Source organism: Chenopodium quinoa, unplaced genomic scaffold (assembly GCF_001683475.1).
Source record: "Chenopodium quinoa cultivar QQ74 unplaced genomic scaffold, ASM168347v1, whole genome shotgun sequence".
NCBI lineage: Eukaryota > Viridiplantae > Streptophyta > Magnoliopsida > Caryophyllales > Amaranthaceae > Chenopodium > Chenopodium quinoa.
The window spans coordinates 998,164-1,017,483 of record NW_018742381.1 but is presented as its reverse complement, the minus strand read 5'-3'; the positions used below and the strand labels follow the sequence as shown (position 1 = coordinate 1,017,483).

General features: G+C 37.6%; 2 protein-coding genes across 2 annotated transcripts; both read left to right on the top strand.

Annotated features, from left to right (window-relative positions):
• The first annotated feature begins 3,838 nt into the window (after positions 1–3,838).
• Positions 3,839–4,771, top strand: LOC110697577 (putative F-box protein At3g21130). Its single transcript, XM_021874954.1, has one exon. The coding sequence runs from the start codon at positions 3,839–3,841 to the stop codon at positions 4,769–4,771; it is 933 nt and encodes a 310-aa protein (XP_021730646.1).
• Positions 4,772–8,113: 3,342 nt separating this feature from the next.
• On the top strand, positions 8,114–9,295 carry LOC110697570. Its single transcript, XM_021874944.1, has one exon. It carries the CDS (start codon positions 8,114–8,116, stop codon positions 9,293–9,295), a length of 1,182 nt encoding a protein of 393 aa, XP_021730636.1.
• The last annotated feature ends 10,025 nt before the right edge of the window (positions 9,296–19,320 follow it).

The window sequence follows — 19,320 nt, the reverse complement described above, 5'->3', positions numbered from 1 at the left end:
AGTTTGATTTCTCACTCGAAACTTGTACAATTCTGCAAGTCATGGAGATGATCAAAGAAAAATTTGGCTGGTCAGCTGAAAATGCTGCATCAATTTGTCAGAGTATGGAACAACTGATAACAGAATTTGTGCCTATGAAAATATTAACAATGACAGTACACAGCTACAATCTCTGAGAATGCTCCGAATCATTCGAATATATCTACCGAGGAAACTTCTGGTGGCGGTCGAAGGACACATGAGACATCAAGAATCCAACACTGCCGCCAAGGCATGAAGCAGAAGCAGAAGCAGAGGTGGATATGTTAATGTCGTAAGACAAGTAATTAGGATGAGGGAAGTGAAGTGAAAACTGGAAGACATAACATAGTAAAAAGTGTCAATGTCTTAAATTAACTTGTGTTAATTGCTTGTCCTAACATTATAATTATTTTACTTATTAATTTAAAGCCAACACAGCAGCCTTGTTATCCATCTGAATTTGCAGGAATCCCCATTCACCTTTCCAGCTCAATAACATACTCAGCCTTAAATGAGTTGCACACCCAAAGCTTCATAGCATATGCATGCCGCATCTTCCTTGTAAAGCATGTCTATAGGGAAGGCAACAGGACTGCTGACTGGCTGGCAAACAAGGGTATCTCTCAAGGAAATCAGATTGATCTCATTCAAGCCCACCCCCCCCCCCCCCCCCTTGGCCTTAGGCCGTTAATTCATGATTAAGCCTTTGCTGGAATTATGTTTACACATTTTGAATGATATAATTGACATCATACTATTCAAAAGAGGAATCTTGTACCTTTACAAGGTATGGATGGATACAAGTAGGTATTTTTTGAGTTTTGAACCATTATTAAAATTAAAGCAACTACAATAATTAATCGGGTGATTTACCTAGAATAATCCCAACTAAGGATTATTATATAATAATCCCAAGCCAACTTTGGTACTTGTTAAATGATATAATTATCTTTCGAATAATATGATTTGTTGCCCTTGATGTTTTGATGATAACACAAGTCAAACTTATGATTGGACTAATGTCTTGATAAGTTGTGTAGTTTGATAAGTCAAAGATTGCAGAGCTATTCGAGGCAAAGGAACTGGAGCTTACAGAAACAGAAGATTAGTAGCAGTGTTCCTTTGAAGGAACAGAAGCTCTGGAGAAGAAGTGGGAGAATGAAGGCTTGGAGCAGAGACTTCCTAAGAGAAATTATAAAGTCTAAAGTATTTTATATTTAAGGTTTTATGTAAGTGAAAGTAATTTGAAGTTGGATGCTTAGTAGAATGCGATTAAAATTGGTTTTAGATAGAATTTAAAGATTGCTGAATTATAGGGAAGTTTGTTATTGAAAATATCTTTATCTGATTTGATCTCAAATTAATATCTTTTATTTTCGAAAAAAATATCTTTCAAAAAGCTTGCATAACTGATCTCCTAAACTTCCGCAACTAATGTTGATTAAGGGCCCGGCCTGTTCACTTCAGTTTAATTTCAGTTCAGTTTAGTTCAGCTCCTATCAATTTAGTTCAGCTCCTAATTTCCCTAATTCTCTCATAAAATATTCATTTCAGCTTTATTTAGTTCAGTTCAGTTCAGCTCCAATCAGTTCAGTTCAGCTTAGTAAATGGGTGAACAGGCCCTAAGTCTTCTCCACTTAATAAAGAAACTACTTCAATGAGGCTCAACGTGCCCTGGGTTCTAGGACATGTTTGAAACTCTGGAAGTGGTGGAGATTAGTGGCGTTGATGTGCAGCAGTAGTGGCGTAAGTAGTGGAGGTTGTGGCGTTTTGATCAAGCTATATTTTCCAATAAATATCGAAGTTGTTTTCTGGAAAAACATCACCCTTGCTCAATCATATTTTCTATCTTCTTTGTTTTTTAAAAGAGTCAAGAGTCGTATTCTACTTTAAGTTGATAACTTTCTTATTTTCTTTCATTAAAGTATTTCTTTCAAGAGTTGTAATTGGGGATTGGGAGTTTGAGTGAACTCTAGAGAAGTCAGAAGAAAAAGAGTGAGAAGTGAAAAAGAAGAGAAGAGCAACATGTTGAGGAATCGGACTTACTGTTGGGAACTCACGTTCGTTGAGGAACTTGGAGATAGAGTCTTTAGCTTGTAATAGGTTGATTTCCCTATTCTAGTAAAGAATATTTCCCAAAATCCCAAGTGGTCGTGGTTTTTCTTCTTGTTAGAGCCAAGAAGTTTTACATGCTAAAATCTCTTTGTGTGACTTTGAGTTCCATTAGTTTAGTTTTTATATTTCCGCAAAAAGTTGGCTAATTCCCTTCGTACTACAATTCACCCCCCTCTTGTAGTATTCTTCTAAAGTAACATAGTTACTGATTAATACTTTTTTAATAATAAATTCACTTTTTAAATGATACATTTACATAATCGGTTTTTAAATGATATAATCATATTTGATATGATATAATCACATTTAAAAAAAAAAAAGTTAAACTGTATAGCTGATAGGTAAATATGGGAGTATATATCATTTAGTCACAATAGGTTTTAACAGAAAAAGATAAATATACTACGAGGTACATATGAATTCATGGTAAGATACAATTTTGTGAAAGATATGATATACATGGAATAAATACATTTTAATAATCTTAACTATAAGCGATTTACTTCTAATAATCCCAATTAAAATTTATTTTTCAATAACTCTAACTAAATGTTCAAAAGTATAGACGTGGTGCACCTATTTTTAGGTGCACCATGGTGTACCTTAAAATTTGCGTAGGTTCGATTTTCGTATCTCGAATTTTAGCAGATTAGAACTTTTATTCGGCCTAACCGCATAAATTGGTTGAAATGGGCTTATGTTTGGGCAACACCCCAGTCTGTTCAATTATCATAAAGTGTATATGCATGTTCAAGTGCAAATTTGTTAATGGAAATTTAAAACATCATTAACTAGTAACTGTTGTAAATTTATACGAGTTACTAGTCTTACTATGGAGTAGTTACTACTATAGTACTATAATAAGTACAAAATAAGTATTTATAAAGTTACGGTTCAATTTTTATTTTATCCGTTAGTAGTAGTTAGTTAATTCGGCTATCAATAAATTTTAGAATTTCAAATTTTTTTTTTTTTGAAAGTTGGTTATCAAGATCAAGTAATAGAAAATTTCCTTTCTCGATTTTTAATTATTTATATTTTATAAATAATTCTTTGATGTGCCATACAAGTTTAGAATATTGTGTGAGTGCGCTATTACATTAGATCTAAAATGGAACGTTAGACGGAATTTGCAAATTTCATGTTCATAAAGATATCATTTTACACAATAATGTTGAGAATGAAATCGAAAGGTTGATAACAAAAAGTTACACCGTATACATTATAAAAAAGTTAAGCTAATGGATAGGTATAGGATAGGAGTATAATTTAAAAATCTATACAAGTAGATATTTATAGAAAAAGATAAATATATACATATGAATTCATGGTAAGATATACTTTTGTGAAAGATATGATTTGTGTTAGGATATAATTATGTTGTGAGATATATTTTGTGAATATATTTGTATATATCTTGTTAGGAGTTTATGGTTTGTTAGGTTAATGTTGTAAGTCTATATATATGTGTTTAATGGTAAAGGCTCATTAAGTCTAATAACTTCAAATACTGACTCAATGGTGGAAGCATTGCCGGGTTTATCGATGGATTTGTGGACAGAGATCTTAGCGAGGCTGCCGGCGAAAAGTTTAATGAGATTAAGGTGTGTTTGTAAAAGCTGGTGTTCATTAATTGATTCCTCTTATTTCAGTCCTTTTGCATCTTCAAATTTACAACAACAATCCCAAGTACGTGATAGCCATGGAATGGGACAAAACTGTAGTTTATAGTATCGACACATTCAGAAAAATTGACGAAATATTTAAAACTCCTGATAATTGTGTTGTAATATGCTGCAAAACTTATGGATTAATTTTGATGCATACGTTTAATGAAAATACGCCGGACGAGGATGAGATGGTATTTCATAATCCCTGTATTCGAAAGTCCTGGTCGATCCCCCCTTGTCCTTATATGACTTGGACACATCGGCTAGGTTTCGCTCCGTCTACTAATGATTATAAGGTTGTTGCTTTTGTTTTTGATAATTCTTCGATAGTGGTTTATTCATCAAATGCTAACCTTTGGAGGATCAAAGATAGGTCGGATGCTCACGTTCGAGGCCTTTTAAGTTTTAAAGATGGGGATGATTTATATTGTAAGGATGCTTTGTACTGGTTAGGCTTAGAAGAGGATAAACCTCCTGGCGTACATAATCATCTTGTATCGTTCGATTTTGATTCCGAGGAATTCATCTTCGTGGATTTGCCTGATGCTCTTAAACAACCAGGTCTAGTTAAAATTAATTTTGTCCTTGGTGAGTCTGTAGCAATTTTCGCTATGTCTTCTCATAGTGCCTGCATATGGGTTTTGGTCGAGGATGGTGTAGATAAGATTAAATCATGGCGGCTTTGGTATACTGGAGATTCAAATTCAAAAGCTCACCGGTTTCTTACAAGAAGTTATCGTACGGATATTTTCAATGTTGAGAAGAATACATTTATCCTATCTTTTAAAGGTTATATGTTTTCTTATAACTTCAGAAGTCACCGGATACAACATTTGGAAGATGATTATTATGACTATTTTGGCATTTATATGGAGAGCTTAGTACTGCACAAGCGAAACCAAAGGAAGATTTTGACATACCATGATGAGGATGGTGAAGAAAGAACAAAATTGGTCCGTGTTTAGACCAAATCTTTTATGGAGTACATTTAAATGATTTAATATTTTTCGTGTTAGTGTTTAATTTGCCTTTGGCTTAGCAAAAATAGAATAATAATAATAAATTCTATGATTTTCTCTTTATAATCAGGTGTTTCCCATGTATTTGGTTTAGCTTATCTTGTTAGAGTCACTGGTTTAGTTTACATAACCTTAAACATCTCAATACTACCAGTTTAATTTTCGTTGATCATCTGAATGTCTGATGAACACAAATAACGCTTACACTGATTTACACAACGGACAATATTCCGTACAATTTATATCTCGGTTGATTTCTGTATACTACGCTAATGTATGGTATAGAATGATGCATACTTGGCAAACAATTTATACCAAATAATTTCAGCTAACTTTGGTAGACTCTAGCTTTCCTACATGATTGAGAGATATTGCTGACCTTTTTATGCTCAACTGTCTCTAAAACATAATTAATCTTCAGTTCACTTCCTCACTAAAATCTTACTTAAAAAGGGAGTAATCAGACCAACTGACCAATCAGATAAAAGGTAAAATGGAACATGAGATATGAAATATGAAATATCTCATGACACACCTAACAACCCCAGGTGAAACAATGCCATATATTATCTCATCTTTATCTGTTTTTTCACAACTATCCCTCAGTGTTTCTGCTAAAAAAACAGAACATGGGGTGTAAAACATGTGTACCTTTCATCCAAAAACACGTTGCGAAAGAAAGGTATTTAGTTGCACAAGCTGAACTGAAGTTCGTGCTCTATGTTGCACTTGCTGTTCTCATGCTTTTCTGTCATGCAGGTAATGCTCCGAGCTTGTATTCTTGTAAACAAAGTATTAAAGTTATTATTCCATTTTGGTTTATGTTACTATATATAAACATTATTTTATATTTATTTTAATTACTACTTCCTACGTCCCTTAATACAAAGCCTCATTTTTTTTGGGTAAACCAAAATATAATGCCTCTTTCTATTTAAAGGTTATATTTTTTTTACATTATTACCCTTTTTTGTATTTTTAACATCAATTTCCAACACTTTTGCTCTCTATCTCTTTAATTATTCCCGACTACGTTTCTTTCTTTCTATCTCTCTCTAACCCCACATGCACATATATACTTTTAATCATTAGTTTTAAATAATTTATAACTTTCTTAATTCTCGGGCAAAAATCAAAAGCGGTTCTGTATTAAGAGATGGAGGGATTATGTAGTAAATTAAATAAAGATAATTGTTAATCAGACCAAAGATAGCATCAACCATTAAAATGAAGAGGTAAGGGGAGAGCAGATCTACTCAAAACAATACCACCTTTTTGAAATTAGGAAATAATCCCACATTTAACCCCCAATTTCTCAAAACGATCCTTTGACCAGTTTGTAAAATAATTGATAATCTGTTTTAGAAGGTGGCTTGACCAAGCCCGTCCCTGGGGCAGTGAATAAGGGGCTGCTGCCCAGCTTAATGTAAATTACTAATTACTACTTATCAGGTAGTAAATGAATATAAATGCTCTCACAGTCTTCCATAATTCTGTATAGTTTCCTTCATTAATATGATTTTCATGCATGCTCCTACAAACTCAAGTTGCATATGTCCTTAAATATTTTGATCGAAGTCGTCTATGGTCTTTCGATCTTCCCTTGCCTTTTCTAAGATCCACTTGCTACCAATCCTCAACTTTCCTTACTAGCGCGCCTTTTGATCTTTGCCTTACAAGCCTGAACCAATGTTAGTAGTTCTCTATTATCTTATCTTTAATGTTCCTAACTCCAACTATCCTCCTAATATCTTCACCTCTAACACTTTATTTGGATTAAAGGAAATGGAGGGAATGGAATTGGAGAAATGAGTAATAACTAATAATTTATAATTCATAAATCAAATAACATAATACTAAAACATACATCATGAAAACTCCCTCGAAAGATAGGGCAAAACTCTCTTGAGAGAAAGACCGTATCTCCGTCTCGAACGATACTCTCTGTCAAGAACGATCAAACTCCGACATTATGGCTAATGAGTTGGCTCAACAATACTCAACGCTAAGGTTGGAGGAGGAAAAAGGGGATCTGATAGACTTGTGTAATATTGATGGGGAGGATTCGAATGATAACATTGATCTGTTGCTGGTGGGGCGTGTGTGTACCAGTCGTCCGTATAATGTTGAGGCTTTCAAGCGAACGATGCTGAAGGTATGGAACCTCTCGAATAATTTAGTGATTAGGGTTCTTAGCCCTAATTTATTTGCTTTTCAGTTTTTTCATTGGAAAGATAGAGAAAAAATATTAAAAGGAAGACCATGGTGTTGGGAGAATCATCTACTAATTCTGAAAGAAATTGAAGGGGATGAACAACCTGATCGTGTAAAACTTAATCAATCCCCTTTCTGGGTTAGAGTGATTAATGTGTCGTTTAATTGCCGTTCGAAGGCCTATGTCAAAGCCATTACTTCGAACTTGGGAACCTTTATGGAGTTAAAGGATGATGCTTTCGGATTGGAATGATATAGGAGGGTTAGAGTGATGATAGATGTTGAAAAACCTTTGAGACGTTATCAGTGGATGAAGGATAAGAAGGGGAAGGAGGTGAAAGTGGAGTTCAAATACGAACGATTTCCATACCTGTGCTTTGCGTGTGGTATTATCGGTCATTTCGAAAAAGATTGTGCTCATGTGTTTGAGGAAGAAAAGATGCAGAAGTTGGGGTGGGGTTTATACCTTCGGGCGTCTCCGAGGAAAGGTGTATCGAAGAGGGCGGGGGAGGAACCTCTAATCTTGGCTAGAAGAAAGCAGTTGTTCATAACAAATTAAAGGAGAATGATCCCTCCTTTATGGGCACTAAATTAGGTGAGGAGAGCTCATCAGGAAAGGTTCTCACTTTGTCTAGTGGATGTGAAATGACTAATGAGGTTGTAAAGGAGGGTGGGTTCGTGCAGTGTAATGAGCAGATTATTGCCCCAATTATGAGCACAAATCCCAATAATATAGTTAAAGATGCGGGTGAATCTAGGGGGCAGTACAATGTTCCTAGAGATATGGCACCTCTTTCTTTTCAGGTGGGCTTGGCTAGTCCGAAAAAGCAAGGCAGGAAGGTCTTTAAGGAAGCGAGAACTCGAGGGAAGGGCCAAGCTGCTATGGAGACTGATGAGGGTGTTGGTGAGTTGCTCTCGGGAAAAAGAAAGGCAGGGGTGCAGTCAATAAGGGAACTTATGGAGCAGGAGGGGTACACACTGAAGAGGGTGAAAAGTATTGTGGACAATGATGAGTTGTCTGTCTTTAATTAGCCAAGTAGCGGAGGTTGGAGATGTCCAACCCCATGAAGAGCAATGAAAACCTTAATTTGGAACTGTTATGGGCTTGGCAACCCATTAACAGTTAAAGCTCCTCAAGATTGGTGTTGGATAGATAGGTCGAATATAGTTTTCGTTATGGAAACAAAAATTGATTCTCGTCGTCTTGAGTTGATTCGTAATAAATGCGGTTTTGCTAACGGAGTTTGCGTAAGTAGTAATGGAAGAACGGGTGGTTTGGGACTGTGGTGGAGGGATTTAAACATGGTGGTTGCTTCTTTTTCTGCACATCATATTGATACTAATGTCTGTGATGAGACTGGCTCCCCAATATGGAAATTCATTGGAGTTTATGGGTGGCCCGAAACGGCTAATAAACACCGTACGTGGGACCTCATGTGCGGTATTCATGCGGGCTGTACTATTCCGATGATTTTTGGTGGGGATTTCAATGAAATTCTGGGGTTACATGAGAAGAGTGGTGGGCAGCTAAGAGGTAAGAGACAAATGGATGCATTCCGGGATGCTCTTGATGAATGTGGCCTTCGTGACCTTGGTTTTAAAGGCAATATTTTCACATGGGAACGAGGACTTTCGATGGATGCTCTGGTCTTGGATGGGTGGTGCTCCCTATTCCCTTATTCTGAGTTAATTAATTTCCCCATATGTCACTCGGACCATGCTGCTGTTTTATTGAAATTTGGACAGAAAAATGAGTGCAACCGAAAAGGGAAATTATTCCGTTTTGAAGCTCTTTGGCTCTTGAATGAAGAATGCAACAAAGTTGTTTCCAATGCGTGGGTTTGTGGTGTGACCAAGCCTATACACAAGAGAATAACAAGGGTGGGTGAGGGTCTTTCTTCTTGGGCAGGACACAAACTTGGTAATATAAAGAAAAGGATAAAGAAAGCCGAAAAGAAGTTACAGGAGGCTCAAGGTGGCTGGTTTGATGCAAGTAGGTTGGCGCTTTGTATCAATATTAAAAAAGAGATCGATGAGTTGCGAAGACTTGAAGAGTCGTATTGGCATACGAGAGCAAGATCAAATGAGCTGAGAGATGGGGACAAAAATACCGAGTATTTTCACCATAAGGCGAGTCAGAGGAGGGCTAAGAATTTCATTTCAGGTTTGTATGATGATAGTGGGGTATGGAGGAAGTCGGTGGACGATATGGATGGGGTAATATCTGATTACTTTGGGTCTTTCTTCAAGCACTGATAATCCGAGTAACTTTGAGGAAGCCACTGCCGGAATTAATTCACTTGTGACCGAGGACATGTGGCAGAGTTGGAAGTAGAGCCGACGGGGGGTGAAAGTAGAGATGCTTTGTTCCAAATGCATCCAATTAAGGCTCCGAGACCGGATGGTATGCATGCCGTATTTTTTCAGAAATTTTGGGGTATCATGGTAGAGATGTGATTAATTTTGTGAAAAGTTGGTGGAGGGGGGAGATTGAATTGAGGGAGATTAACCGAACTTGCATTGTGTTGATTCCAAAGTGTAATGATCCAATGAGGATGTCGGAGTTCAGACCTATTAGTTTATGCAATGTTTTGTATAAAATTGTGTCGAAAACACTGGAAAATAAAATGAAGTATATGCTTGGTTATGTTATCTCTCCAAATCAAAGTGCTTTTGTGCTTAATCGTCTTATAACCGATAATGCACTAATTTCTTTCGAGGTATTTCATGCTATGAAGAGGAAAGGGGAAGGGAAGGAAGGATCAGTGGCTTTGAAATTAGACATGAATAAAGCTTATGATAGGGTGGAGTGGTGTTTCCTCGAGAGAGTCATGCAAAAAATGGGATTCCCGCAGTCTTGGATTGATCATATTATGCAATGTTTGGATAGTGTCTCCTTCTCTTTTAAATACAATGGTGGGATTTCTGGCTCTGTGGTTCCTACTCGGGGCCTACGGCAAGGTGATCCAATCTCTCCCTATTTATTTATGATTTGTGCCGATACTTTTTCTATGTTACTCTCAAGCACGGCCAATGAGAAAATAATCCATGGTGCTCGAATATGTAGAGGGGCCCCAAAAATTTCTCACCTATTTTTTTGCAGATGATAGTATTTTATTTGCTAAAGCTACATTGAATGAATGCTCTAAAATTGTTGATATTATCAGTGTGTATGAAAGGGCATCGAGTTAGAGTGTGAATCTGAGTAAAACTGAGGTAGCTTTTAGTAAATGTGTGTCGGCAGATCGGAGAAGGGAAATCACTGATACCCTCGGGGTGAGGGAGGTAAATAGGCATGAAAAATACCTTGGCTTACCAACGATTATAAGGAGATCAAAAAAGGATATTTTTGCTACTTTGAAGGAGAGAATCTTGAAGAAGTTACAAGGATGGTAAGAAAAGTTGTTGTCTCGTCCGGGCAAAGAAGTGCTGATCAAAGCTGTAGCGCAAGCGATTCCCACATATATGATGAGTATTTTTAGAATTCCCGATGGCTTAATTGATGAAATTCAATCGATTTTGGCCAAGTTTTGGTGGGGTTCAAAAGGGTCGGAAAGAAAGATGCACTGGCAAAAATGGGAGGCACTTTGTCTTTCAAAGTTAATGGGTGGAATGGGTTTTAGGGATTTGCGTGTGTTTAATCAAGCTCTCTTATCAAAGCAAGGATGGAGACTTTATAATAACACGGATTTTGTACTTCATGGTATCCTCAAGGCTAGATACTTTAAAAATCTGGTTTTTTGGAGGCTCCTAGGGGGTATGATCCGAGCTATAGCTGGCGGAGCATTTGGGGCGCAAAAGCTCTTCTCCTTGATGGTTTGAAGTGGAGAGTTGGGAATGGATCATCAATCAAAGTGTGGGAGGATGCATGGTTGTACGGGCAGGGCACTCATTTTGTTCCTATTCCAAAACCGGACAACAATTTAGAGCTTCGGGTTGAACAACTTATTGACATGGAAGGTGGAGGCTGGAACATTGACGTGTTGAATGAGGTCTTCTCTCATGAAGATAGACAAGCTGTATTGAATATTCCGATATCTCCAGAATTACCTAGAGACAGTCATTATTGGTGGCCTAATCCGAATGGTTTCTATTCCGTAAGGAGTGGCTATTGGCTTGGAAGATTGGGTGTGTTGAGATCATGGAAACTTGTTAATGGCACAACCGAAAAGGATATTTGGAGTGTGATTTGGAACCTAAATGGACCTCCAAAGTTGAGCCATCTTTTTTGGTGTGCGTGCAAGGGTCAGCTAGTTGTTAGTGATGTTCTCTTTAGACGTCATATCGGTGAGGCAAGCAAGTGCAAAGTCTGTGGGTGCAGCGCAGAAACAGTGATGCACTCAATGTTTGAGTGCAAGTATGCTAGAGAGATTTGGGGCTATATCGATTTTGGGGACCTCCTTCTTGCTTGTTCAAGGACAAGTTTTGCTGACATTTTGTGTCGGTTTGCAAAGAGGATAAGTAAGGAACAACTGAGGGTCTTCATGTCGCTATGCTAGGCTGCTTGGCACTGCCGCAATGAGCATATTTTTGAAGGGCCTAGGGACATCAACGCTTTAAGGATGGCTATGGGGTTCGTACAACTCTCTTTTGATTATGGGATATATAATGCGAAGCTAAAGGGTGGGGGACCGAGAACAACATGTACTTCAGCTAGTTCATGGTCTTTGCCCCCTAATGGGACAGTTAAATTAAATGTTGATGCCCATATAGTGGAGGGGGTTGGAGTTCAGTTTGGGACAGTAATTTGAGACTGCAGTGGGGTGTTGATGGTCACTATGGTCACCTGACATGGCTAAGGCTGGTGCAATGAGGTACGGGGTTGAGCTGGTGCGTAGGTTGGGCTTTGAGAAGGTTATTCTGGAAAGTGATGTGTTGTTGTTGTTCGAGTAATTCAGACGAGACAAGTAGGTGCTACTCCTATCTTTCTTCTCCTTGAGGATGTGCTGAAAATGAGTAATGACTTCTCTTTCTTTTCTTGTAATCATGTTAAATGAGCTGGGAATATGGTGGCCTATTTTGTTGCTAGATGGGATACTAGTACTTCTCCGGAACGGGTTTGAATGAGTTCTTTCCCCCAAAGCCTACAAACTTTGGTGGAGCTTGATTTAATATAATTTCGCTCGTTTGGCTTCAAAAAAAAAAAAAAAAAAAAAAAAGAATAAACACCATGAATGAACATGTGTTACTTCGCGGTGCTGTTTTTTCCCTCCAAAACTCCCCCTCCCCTTTTAGCAATTTTTTATATTTTTGGAATATTTGTATAAGACAACTATAATAATATATTATTTCTAATCTTATTATATTATCTTTATAATAATTGTATTCATTTTATTTCGTGTTCTATTTACTTATAATAGTTACACAATATTTTTGAAACCTTTTAATTATTGAGAATCTTATATATAATTTAAGAGTTGTTTTTCCAACTTTTATTCACAGCACTCCAATTTCCCATCCTTGCAATTTAAGGCCTTCTATTTTTTTTTCTTTTTTTATTTTTTTTTTTGTGAAAAGAAATAATAACTAATAACCACCTTTTTTTACTCATAACTACCCATATCACTAAATTAAAATCTAGTCCTTCTATGTTTTTTTTAATAACCAATAACCACCCTTTTTACTCATAACTTCACATCACTTAATTAAAAAAAAAAAAACCAATAACCACTCTTTACTAACTTTTACTTCTACTTTTTTTTTCCTTAAACATACATACCACATATATCCCGTGCATGAGCAAAGTTACACTCTAGTAAACTATAATTTAGAAGGTTAATATATGGTGGAGAATACAAATCTTCTAAATTTGCTCTAATTATTGTTTAATTATAATGGGAATGGTGTTAGGGGTTAGTTGTACAAGTTTGGTAATTATTAGATCAATATCCTAAGAGTTGTGAATTTTAAAAGTATGTATTTATAACTTGTAAAATTTGGACAACATGTATATGTATATGTATAGTGTGCATATTTTCGATTAAAAGACGTCTCAAGGTGTTGGTAACATACTATCTAGACCTATGAATGCTGTGGTGATTGATTTGATAATTTTTTAGTGTAAAACCATATGTGGCATCTCTGTTGATCATTAATAATTATTGATTTGAAATTTATTATTTTATCATATCCTTTGTTGATTATAAGATAGGAGCCATTGGGCTACGATTTATAAGATGGTTAGAACATGCTACCTACTTGGGCTGCATGGTTAATTGTTGTCGTCTTGGAGGTTCAGAGATGTAAAACCATATTTGACCATTCTTAGCCATAGTCTCCTGTGAGTTGATTAGAGGTTTACCTGAAAAACCTTAGAAAGTGGACTAGTGTTTGATCCTACTTTAGTCAGATTATTTTTCTATGATATAAATTATATTTTTAAATTGCTTAACATGTTTTGTTTATTTGAATTGTATGAACTTTAATAATTATTTTAATATGTTTTCATGTTCTAATTTACTAATTTACCATAGTTTCTGTTAAATAGTTTCTTTCTCATCTTTTTTTCTTTCGGTTCATGTCTTGTGACTTTGTTCTTATATGTCTTTTTTTTTTCTTACCTTGTCTTGATTCTTGCTATGTGATTTCCTTATCTTGCTTTGGGAGAACTGCTAGTTACTCGCCACTGATTGTGGGACCTAAATGTTATTTAAAAGTGAAGAGTAGGTTCTGTTGAGTCTGGGCTGAGAGCACAGTGTTTAGTTTGTTTCTTAACAGTTTTATAGACTTCCTTCTATAATCTTTAGACCTTCTCTTTTTAGGATAGTCAGATTTAAGGTTGTTCTGCCTCATGGAAATTAAAGTTTTCTATGTTCATTTATTGAGATTTTTCTCAATTTATACTAATTTATTTCCTTCAGTTTTTCGTAGCATTTAGAGTGACATTATCGTCTCGACGTTATTTCCACTAATGACTCACCTTCTATTTTAGACGAGAGGTTATAGTCATTTTAATAAAAACTGTTAAACAAAACAAAAGAAATGATCTTGATTAAAGGGCAAATTAAAGATTTTTTTTAAAATAAAAATAAAGAAAGGGCATTTTCTATTTCTTGATCTTGATAATTGACTTAACAAACTACAACAACCGGATAAACTGAAGATTAATCGACTGGTTTATATTATGGTTTGGATATTAGTAAAAACCCAGACACTAACCATTATAAATACCCTTGTACACTACCATTCTAATTCGTTTCATTTTCAACTCATTATCTCAAAATATGGAATTATGAACACCAAAAAATTTCTTAATTAATGGACAAATTAAAGAAATTTATATTATAATTTGAAAATAATTAGAGTGTTTTATAAGCTTTTTCTCTAATAATGATTATGATTAAAATATAAAAATAATAATGGTCGTATAATTGTTCACCAAAAGACATTTTTGTTGGTTATTACTCCCTCCGTCTCCTAATACAAAGCCTTTTTTTTGGTTTTTGCGCGCTAATTAAGAAAGTTGTAAATTCCTTAAAACTAATGATTGAAAGTACATATGTGCATGTGGGGTTAGAGAGAGATAGAGAGAAAGAAAAAGTAGTTTAGAATAATTGAAGAGATAGAGAGAGAAAGTGTTGAAAATTGATGTTAAAAATACAAAAAAGTAAAGGAAAAAAATGACAACTCATCAAAAAGAGGGTAATAATGTCAAAAAATACAACCTTTAAATAGAAAGAGTGTTAAGTTTAGAGAGAATAATGTCGTATATTTTCTATTAGAGTATAAACAAGTATATATACAACTCTGATTAGGGCTCAACACATTGGCCCGATAACTAGACACTAATATAGGGCTTAACACTCCCCCTCAAGTTGGAGCATGTAAGTCACAAATGCCCAACTTGCCAAGTAAATACAAAAATTGATTCTTGCCTAAGGCCTTAGTGAATATATCCGCGAGTTGTTCAGTCGTCTTGACGTATGACGGACTAATAATCCCTTCCTGAATTGCATCCCTAACATAATGACAATCTATCTCAATATGCTTAGTACGTTCGTGGAATTCAGGATTATGCGCAATATATAGCGCTGATTGACTATCACAAAACAAGCTCATTGCACGAGGATGCGATACTCCCAAACTGTCAAGCAATGCCTTCAACCATTATAACTCATCTGTTATATTAGACATCGAACGATATTCTGCCTCTGCGGAAGACTTAGAAACAGTATGTTACTTCTTAGTCTTCCAAGAAATAGGAGAACCACCAAGAAACACCAACCAACCAGAAATCGATCGTCTTGTCAAAGGACAACTAGCCCAATCCGAGTCACACCAACTTGTCACATGTAAATTGCAATCTGAGCTTAATAGGATTCCTTGACCCGAACACCCTTTTAAGTAACGGACCGTACGAATAGCGGCCTCCCAATGTTCTTGACGAGGTTGTTGCATAAATTGTGATAAGATATGTACTGTGTAAGCAAGATCAGGTCTAGTAAAAGACAGGTTTCAGACGACCCACAAGACGACGATACCTTTCCGAATCAGCAATAAGAGGAGTGTCAGATTTTGCCAGAGTATGATTTTGTTCAATAGGAGTACCTGTCGGACGTGCCCCTAATTAACCGGAATCTGAAATAATATCAAGATTATACTTCCGTTGACATAAAAATATTCCTTCCGGGCTCCGAGCAACTTCAATACCAAGAAAGTACTTTAACACACCCAAATCTTTCATATGAAAACAGTCACTCAAATATGATTTAAATGTCGAGATTGCGGAAGAGTCATTGCCCGAAATTATTAAATCATCAACATACACAAAAACACTCAGATGAATAGCCCCATTATTCAGAGTAAATAACGAATAATCAGAGTACTATTGCAAAAATCCGTACCTTTTTAGAGAATTGGCCAATTTAGAGAACCAACATCGAGGTGCTTGGCGTAGACCATACAGGGACTTCCGAAGACGACACACCAAGCCAGATTGAGTGCCATATAAACTAGGGGGGCTTCATATAAACCTCCTCATCAAGGTCACTGTGCAAGAAAGCATTATGGACATCCATTTGGTATAACTCCCAATTTTTCGCAGCAGCAACAGCAAGAAAAACACGAACAGTGACCATTTTAGCAACGGGAGCAAAAGTCTCGTTATAATCGATACATTCAACCTGATGATTACCAAATATAACGAGACGAGCCTTCAACCTTTCAAGTGTGTCGTCTGAGTTAAGCTTGACCTTGTATACCCATCGGTAACCAAGAGCTTTCTTACCCGGAGGTAATTTTTCTAGCACCCATGTCTCATTCTTTTCAAGAGCAGTTATTTCTTTTTGCATAGCCTCTCGCCACCCCTCATACTTCATTGCCTCATTGAAGTTTCAAGGCTCAACCAATGTATCAACAGTTGCAATAAACACACGGTGCCGCAAGGAAAAATTATTACAATTCACAAAGTGTGCTAAGGGATAAGGAGTGCCTGAGGAGCATGGAGTAGACGATGAACTGGTAGGGATAGATGAACTCAGAAGAGATACAGTATGTGCGACATAATCACGGTGCCAACTCGGAGGATGTCTCTCCCTATGACCACGGCCCATAGCCGTAGAGGTAGGGGATGAAGAATGCTGAACAGCCGTGGGGCTGCTGTCCGAGGTTGCAGCCGAAACAGAGGAAGTAGCAGAAGAGGCTGCAGGTGGGTCGTTGGATGGTCTATCGTGAGGAGCAGTCGTAGCTGTGTGCTCCACAGCATGAGCAGGAGGGCTGGTCGGACTGTCGGGCACATGAGAGTCCTCACTAACCTCTAAGATGTGCTCTAAGTCATCCAGAAAGTTAAGATCCACCCCAACATTGTCGGTTGGCATGCCTTCGGGACGCACACTAGTATTAGGTGAATCACTCTTATGCACATACGGAAATTCATTTTCATAGAATTTAACATCACGTGAGACAAATATGTCACCTATTTCTAGATCATACAACTTCCAACCCTTCTTGCCATGAGGGTACCCCACAAACACGCACTTCCTACTTCTAGAGGCAAATTTTTCGCCCTTTGCTTTTTGGTTAGGCACCCAAAAACACACAATTCATCAAAATTAGAGGCGGTGCCAAAAAAAATTTCATACGGAGTTTTATCAGCTAGTAAATGGGAGGGAGTACGATTAATCAAATAAACTGCTCCAAGAAGTCAAGAACATATTCACCCCAAAAATCAATTGGCAAATTTCCTTAAAACATCAATGCCCGACTCACATTTAAAATATGCTGATGCTTACGCTCAACCCGACCATTTTGTTGTGGTGGTGGCACACAAGAGGTTTGAAACAGGATGCCATTTTCATTAAAATATGGAAGCATGGGTTTGAACTCCGTACCATTATCACTCCGTACACATTTTACATGAGCATCAAATTGACATTTAACCATAGCAAAAAAAGAGCAAAAGGAAGAGATTCAATAAATAAACCTAAACACCTCTCGAAAAATCATTAACAATAGTAAAAAAAATAGTGAGCACCACAAGTAGAGGGTGTCTTATATGACCCCCACAAGTCACAATGTATTATTTCAAAAATACGACTAGCCCTACTGTCACTATTAGGGAAACTATCCCGTGATTGTTTAGCTTGTGGACAAATTTCACATGCTTTATTCAATGATTTGCTACCAAAACTAGTACTAATAGCAGGAACTAACTTGACAATTTTATTCGACGGATGACCCATACGTCGATGCCATAACTCGAACGCAGATACCTCCGAATTTGTCACCGCACATACTTTAGGAAGTCGTCGGAAATAGTAGAGTCCATCTATTCGTTCACCGTCTCCAATCAGGCTCCCCGACCTGTATAGCACATAAAGAGTTAGTGAATTGTACAGTACAATGTGAATTATCGATCATTCTAGACACGAAAATTAAATTGCAATTTAATTGGGGAACGAATAAAACGTTCTCAAGTATAATTCCGTTATCCAAACACACGCGTCGTTCCTTTGTAGCTATTGCTTGAGCACCATTCGGTAGCCCGACAGGGCAAGGAGAAATAAAGTGCACATCCAGTAAACATAATTCATCACCCGTAACGTGATGAGAGGCGCCGGTGTCGATGATCCATGATAAAGAGAAATACTCACCCGTCATCTTGTCTTGTTGACGATTATTAACAATTGTCAAAAGAAGACGAACATGCTTGGGTTGTAGCTCCGATAAAGCTGAAAGAGTTTCCTGGGAAGGCAGAGGGGAGGCAGCAACTAGCGAAACGCCCCCACGGCATTAGCACGAGCCGTGGGCTTGCTATGATCAGACACAGACAAAGTAATAGCAGCAGACGAAGAAGGGAAGGAAGAAACCGACCTGCTGGGCACGGCTTAAGTTCCTTGCTGCGCCGAGAGAGGAGCCCCCCCACCCCCCCCCCCCCCTTTCTTCCCATATTTCTCGAGCCACCAAGTGGGATAGCCATGGAGAATGAAGCATCCCGAATTGTCATGACCCGTCCGTTTGCAGTGAGTGTAATAAAGTTTTGACTTATCGACATAGCCACCACCGCGAGAGGTAGACTGAGAAGGCCGGCGATCGGAGGGTAAAGCAAAAACGTGCGCCTCAACCTTCTCTGATTGATTATTACCCAGAGCTATACCACGGGAACGCTCCTCCTAGAGAAACGCCTGGTAAGCACGGTCAAGCGTGGTTAGTGGCTGTTCCGAGAGGAGGTTCGTACGCACCACATCGTACTTGTCATCATCAATACCAATCAAGAACTGATGCCATTTCTCCTCTTCCCTGTCCAATTCGTACTTTGCAGCGACATTACACGTGCAATGGCCACATTCACAGCCATGAGGGGGCTTGAGACGAAGAAGGTCATCGAAGAACCCCATTAGAGTAGTATAGTAGTCTTCCACAAGCATTGATTTCAATTGTTTGCAGCTCGTAATTGAAGCCCTCAATTGCTGGAGACGAGGACCACTAGCAACACAGAACCGTTGCTCCAAGCAATCCCATAATTTCTTCGCCTCCTCAAAGTACGGGATTGAAGTCGCAAGCTTAGGATCAATTGAACGCAGAATCCAGCACACCAACATCGAATTCACGGTCTCCCAATCCAACAACTTGCTTGCGTCAGTCGATTTGGAGATGGTTCCATCCACAAAGCCGAATTTTCTCCTAGATTTCAAAGCCAAGGTAATCGCCTGAGACCAAGCTAGATAATTCTCGCCCTTCAATAGCACGTGGGTTATGGTGTTGCCGGGTTGATCTCCGGCGCCAAGATAGAAAGGGGAAGAGGGATCGATCTTGCCAACATCCATTGCAAATCAATCAAACAA

What these genes read in the sequence shown, in the direction of transcription:
- LOC110697577 (XM_021874954.1), top strand. Translation starts at nt 3,839, where the DNA reads ATGGAATGGGACAAAACTGTAGTTTATAGTATCGACACATTCAGAAAA.
- LOC110697570 (XM_021874944.1), top strand. Translation starts at nt 8,114, where the DNA reads ATGAAAACCTTAATTTGGAACTGTTATGGGCTTGGCAACCCATTAACA.